The 6,711-nt window shown below is 21.6% G+C and overlaps 1 protein-coding gene across 1 annotated transcript; it reads left to right on the top strand.

The window, feature by feature from the left end:
* Window positions 1-2,718: 2,718 nt before the first annotated feature.
* LOC105366536 (chymotrypsin-2-like) lies at window positions 2,719-5,144 on the top strand. The gene is made up of 4 exons (XM_011505019.1): window positions 2,719-2,733; window positions 2,850-3,197; window positions 4,466-4,717; window positions 4,885-5,144. The coding sequence occupies exons 1-4, from the start codon at window positions 2,719-2,721 to the stop codon at window positions 5,035-5,037; spliced, it is 768 nt and encodes a 255-aa protein (XP_011503321.1). The 3' UTR covers window positions 5,038-5,144.
* The last annotated feature ends 1,567 nt before the right edge of the window (window positions 5,145-6,711 follow it).

Genomic DNA, 6,711 nt, shown 5'->3' with positions numbered 1-6,711 from the left:
ATGTAAATTAAAAAGAAAGTATATATTAAGCGACTACTTATGAATTTTAATAAATAATACGTTTATCTGCTATAAACATGTAGTATCTAAAAAAATTATGCATATATATATATATATAAATAAGGTAAAAAAACTATAAATATAATATAGTTAGTCAATAATAATAATGTACACTAATATAATATTGTTTATCTTTTTGTTTGCATAAAACAATTGATTTTAATATAAATATATAAATTACTATAAATACAATTTTTCGTATAAATATTTTCGTACTTTGTATAAATGTGAAATTATTTACTTACTATAATAGTTGAGCACTAAAATCATATTTTCATAATTACAACTATTTATTAATTATATATTTTACTAAAATTCTTAATTTCTCATGTGAATTAAATAAATTAAAAGTAATCATCAAAGATTATCGTTTAAAATTTAAATAAAATAAAAATCCTAATTATATATATAATTAAAAAATATTATGTAAATACTTGAAGTTTTTATTATCTAGAGTTAAATGGTAACATGTCAATATCATTAATATTACTTATTAGCACGAGATATGACTCAAATACAGCTGCTGCGACCAAATACGTAGGCATATTAAGACACGATAAAAATAACAGGAAACATGGTGTGAGAAACAGAGAAAGAGAGAGAGAAAACTAATAAGAACTACCTGTAGAACAATTTTGTGCATAAAAAAATCCAATGACTGAGTAAATTATCATTGTTAAAAAATTAAGAAAACATTATCAAGTACCTAGATTTGTTTTATCACTTTAGAACAATTTTATAAAAGTTCAAATAATTAAATTTTAAAATATAAATTTAGTTTAATTTTTCAAAATATATAATTATATAATTAGACATTTTTTATAAAAATGTTGATATTGAATAATTTTTAATTTAATAAATCGGTATAAAAAATGTTTTTAGTTATTCAAAATATGCTGTAAAGTAATCAATTTTTTAAATATATGCTTTATGGATATAAAATATTATTATATTATATTTTATTAATATAATAATTTATACTGTTAAAGTTGTGAAAATTGCCTTTCATTAATTCGCAAATCATTTTTTTGTAAAATAATATTTTTATGTATTGTAAAAGTTAGAAATTCATAAACTCCCTAAACTAAGTAATAGCTGTTAAATATACTTTAAACATTTTCTCCCATAATTATAGTAAATATGATAATTATGGATAAAATATCAGGTATTGCATGCCAAATTAAAGAATAAAATATTAAGTATAAAATAATGAGAATCGAAGTTAAAAGATATATACTCTGAAAAGTACATATATTACGAAAATGAATTACGAAAAAAAGAAAGAACAGGAAATCTGTAGTATACTATTAATATAGAAGAGAGAGAGAGAGAGAGAGAGAGAGAGAGAGAGAGAGAGGGAGGGAGGGAGAGAGAGAGAGAGAGAAGGCGAGATCGAATATGATAAAAGTATACAGAAAAGGCTAATTGTAATGGTAATTTAAAGTATACTGGTTGAAATACGTAAAATTATAATTTTATTAAATATTGATTTGTTATTAATAAATCGATTATTTTTTAAACTAATTTCGATATTAGTATTATAATAAAATGAATAGTATTTACAATATTTCGATGATATTAATTTTCAATGTTCAATATGCTATATAGTTTAAGCTTTTTTATCGTTTATCAGTACATAATATTAAAGTAAATAACATAAAGTAGTAATTTTTTATATTATAAATTCTAAAGTTTTAAGTTATAACTTTAAAATTCTTTTAAATTTATCTAAAGATAGAAATTTTCAAATAAGCAACGTTTTATTATTCAATGCTTATTATTCATTTAAATTATATACTGATAATCAAAATAATTATTTAATTATGCACAATATTTTATATATATTTTATATAATAAATATTTTATATTTAAATACTAATAATTCGTTCATTATTTATTATTATTTAATTTCATAGTTTCTATAAATGTCTTTTATTAAAACCTTTATTGATAATTCTAAAGAATGTATTTGTTTCAGAAAAATCAAATCACATTTTTTCTATTTTATTCTTAATTATTATCATCTTATAAATATTGAATAAAATTTTTTAATGTTTTATAATAATGAAATTTACATATAAAAATAAAATAATTTTTCTTGAATCCACTGCAAAACGAATGGTGGTCTTCTTATTATACATAATAAAAGGTTCATTTGTAATTTACTATAATCTATTCATTTTATATTAGAATTGCATATTTAAAGAAAAGCAAGTTATTATATTTATAATGTAATTGATATTTATAAACGATTTTCATTTAAAATAAAGAAATATTAAAAGCAAATCATAATATTATAATATATAATATTGTTAACATAAGTGGTGATAGATAATAGCCAAAGTTATAATTGCCCGATATTATATAAGACGCATATTTATTAGCTTTTAAGACTGACTCTTCTTTAAATTAAGTTAATTTTTTTTATGAGTATGTATTTTTTGTATATACGTACATTAACTACTAATATTTGAATTTAATATGAATAATAAATTATGGAAATTACTCCGATAAGAATAAAATGAAACAAGTACCTATAAGGGAATATATATCTTTAAGAACATTAGAAGACATAACTTATTTAAAATGCTATTTTGATATTTAAATAAAAGATTGTTATTGAATTTTAAATGCGCTCATAGATTAACAACTACCATAATGTCTATTCCAAACGTAATTTATTTATATCTGATAATTCTTATATGTAAGTTAATTTAAAATTTCAATATTAATAGTCGATCCATCATAGTCTCAAAATTTTAAATTTCGATAGAAAATAAAAGGATTGATTCGTCGTTAATAATCTTTCAGCGGTTCAAGGTAAAAGAATAAAGATAGTCGGAGGTATAGACACATCTATAGAAGAATGCCCATATCTGACATCGCTTCAACACGAATCCAATAATTTACATTTATGCACTGGCTCAATAATAGCTCATCAATATATTCTCACGACGGCTCATTGCGTTATGGAGCCCTTCGTGTCATTCAAGGACCTAAGAATTCATGTGGGTACAAACAATACTTCCAGTGGAAAAGGGTTATGGTATCTCCCTGAGAAGTATTTTTCCCATCCAATGTTCTCTATTACAAAAAATGAAAAGGTCAAGCACGCGAATGATATCTCGATTATCAAGGTACGAGTAACATATTTATTAAATAAGGAGTATTTAAAATTTTTTCACTATTGAAATTATAAAATATTGTTATAACTGTTTTAACGTTTACTTAATGAAAAATTGCAAACTAAAATATATCTGAACTAAGATAAATCATTCAAATTTGTGTTTTAGGTATTTATATTTTTATACGAATGTTATACGTTTATATATTTTATATTTATATTCATATTTATATACATTTTGCATTAAATTTATAATTATATAAATACTATATTATCTTATAATACTGTATTATCCACAATAACATGTAATATTAAATATACAAAGAAAATAATTAAAAAAAATTATAATATCCAATTGAAATATAAGTGATTGTATTAAAAATAATGATGAGATATTTTTAAAAATATTTTTATTTTAAGGAGATTAACACTTAGAAGAAATCTGAATTTCATGATGTTTTTGAAAAGTATGAGCAATACAAAAAGCATCTAAGAAATTTACATTTGCATTTACATTAAAATTTGTTTGTTAAAGTATTATTATTGGCAGTCTTATTAAAGCATTAATAATAAAATCAAATGTATATTAAAAATTATGGAAATTCACTTTGCAACTATATTTCATACAAGTATTTTAATAATAGGATCAATTTTTCGATGACATTGAGTGTAAAATATTTAAAGTATTTTTTCTAATATTTAGATTAAATGATTTCTTTATTTTTTAATGAAAAATATACATATATGAAATAATGAGAAAAATATCAAAAACGTACCCCAAAGTTTTTTTTTATGAATAACTTTATACCCCATTTATGTTATTAATTTTTAATGAAATTAAATGAATACTATAATTCTTATTTTAAACAAAGCAATTTTATCTTATATATATATATTTAAAGATAATATAATATATTAAAAAATTATTACACCATTTAACTTTATTAAAACTATTATAGTAATTTTTCTACATTTTTTATAAGCTGAATTAAAATTTATCTAAACTATATCATATATACATGGGTACGTTTGTATTTATATAAAGATAAACATAATTTGGATATATACAGGTGTGCAATTATATGCATATATTTTAAAACAAATGAATTAATAAAATTAATTACTTTTTCATTAACATATGTATTAAGATAAAATGTCGTACAATGTTGAAGTAAATAATATAAAATTTAATAATAAATAAATTATTTTACTTAATTAAATATAAATTATTTGTAATAAATTAGAATTAGTTAATACTAATAAAAAAAATTTCAATTCAAGCTCTATGGATATATTGAATTTAACAAGTATCAAAATAAAATTAATCTTCCAACCACAAATATCTTAACTGCCGAAATAGGCACAATCAGTGGTTGGGGAGCAAATACCTATCCTTCGTATTATGCTTCCAATATTCTTAAGAAAGTAAGTATGACGACGATTGATACTGACAACTGCCAAAACTATGTTCCATTTGCTATTAATAGCGATCAGTTTTGCGCATATTATAAGAAAGGATCGGGCCCGTGCATAGTAAGTTTTTCTCAATTCTTTGACTGAATATTTATATAATTTTACAATTTTTACACTTTTGTATCAATAATTTCATGCGATTAAGTAATATTTAATTTTTAACTTAAAATCAGCACAAAAATATCGATTAAAATCGACTTATAAAATGTCAATTATAAATCTTACAGGGTGATAGTGGCGCTCCATTAGTTAAAGATTCTACTACACTCATAGGTATACTTACTCTGAGTATTCCATGTGGCACAGGTGCGCCAGATCTGTATACAAACGTTTATAACCATCTGGGTTTCATTAAATCTGTTTTACGGGAGGATGACTAAGCAGATTATGTTCATTGTGTATATCTAAACAATAAAGTTAACCTATTCTTCGAGACGTTACGATTAGTTTATTGGAAAAACACTATACAATATAGCATAATATATTTTATTTATCGTACAATTATTTGTTAACCTTTTATGATATTATGAATTATATTTATTATAATACTAAATATTAGTTTATATAAACTCCTATCACTACACGACCATATGTTTTACTATCATACATTTTAGTATGTTTTATAATTATTGCATCATTAGGCTCGAAATGGAATATGAAAATAAAAAAATTAATCCTTAATTATTCGAAGCTTTCGACAAACATTAATAATATGAACAAAAACTTGATTACTTTTTCCTTACTAATGTTATTTTTTCAAATAACTGTATCAATATGTAAAATATAAATTAGAGGCTTTGATATTTACTGATTATATACAAAAATTTATGGTAAATATTCTAACCTAATTATTTTCAACGTTGAAAATAGCAATTTTTCACTTTAAAAATACAATTTATTTATTTATATTATGTAAATGTGTTGAAATATTTTATTCTAATAAAAAAATTATTCAAAAAAATATTGAAAATTTATTAGCACAATATAAAGTTATAGTAAAATTTATAAACTAATGGCATATAATGATATAATTTAACGTAATAAAAGCTCGAACGAATCATTCAGTGTTATTGTATCACACGATAGCTTCTTCGGTACAATATGCCATAAAAGTAATCAATATACAGAAATTAATAATAATATAAATATTTCTTCTTATAGAATATATAGATGTATGTAGTAATATTATATAAAGAAAAGAAAATTATCTTGAAATTGAAAAAGATTATAATTTCATAAATTTTAATATATATTTTATATTAGTAATTATGTTCATGAAAAGTTTATTAATTATATTCACAAATAAATGTTTTGTTTAAATGTTTATAGTATTCTTATAAATTATCTATTTTTATATACTGTTAAAGAATATAAATTTTTTAATAGCTATTTCTCCAAGAAGACTATTGAATAGTTACACATTGTAATGATGCTTTATTGATATATCATCTAAAAATTGTAACTTGGAATGTCACCGTAGAAAATCGATGTTATGAGAATTGATATTATAAACACTGAAAAGAAGATGGCTTAATCCTCACTTTTGATTAGAGATAAAAAAGAACGCACATTATAATAAAGATAGTTCCGGAACCCAAAAAACGTGCATAGTGCAAGGTTTGTAGGTCCATTAAAAGTACGAAAAAAAGAATTCCAAAATAAAAGATAAAAAGAGAGAATATGAAAAAATGAAACTTGAATGAGAGTACGTGTGTAAGTGTCAGATAGATACATAAAAAGATAGGTAGATCTCTCTCTCTCTCTCTCATATATATATATATATATATATATATATATGACTGGAAGTCGATTCAGTCTATTAGCGACAACATTTTACCATCGTAACTTTTCTCTAGCCTCACAAATAGCCTCATAATACGACTTTATTTATTACTAGCAAAGTAAGCCCTTGTAATTAATTATACTATTAAATTTTTTAATAGTTATGCTCGTATTAGTAAATTCTTGTCTATCATCAAACTCTCATCTAAATTAATTATTCAGTTTACCATCGAATGTAGTGTATTTATATATCCTACAATGTGTAATATATC

Source organism: Ceratosolen solmsi, unplaced genomic scaffold (genome assembly GCF_000503995.2).
Source record: "Ceratosolen solmsi marchali unplaced genomic scaffold, CerSol_1.0 scaffold10, whole genome shotgun sequence".
Classification (NCBI taxonomy): Eukaryota; Metazoa; Arthropoda; class Insecta; order Hymenoptera; family Agaonidae; genus Ceratosolen; species Ceratosolen solmsi.
This window is presented reverse-complemented; position numbering and strand designations above follow the sequence as displayed.

Bases quoted from the DNA above. Each gene is read 5' to 3' on its own strand.
- LOC105366536 (XM_011505019.1), top strand. The intron at 3,198-4,465 runs GTACGAGTAACA...TTTCAATTCAAG, and splicing joins ATGATATCTCGATTATCAAG to CTCTATGGATATATTGAATT. The intron at 4,718-4,884 runs GTAAGTTTTTCT...TAAATCTTACAG, and splicing joins AAGGATCGGGCCCGTGCATA to GGTGATAGTGGCGCTCCATT.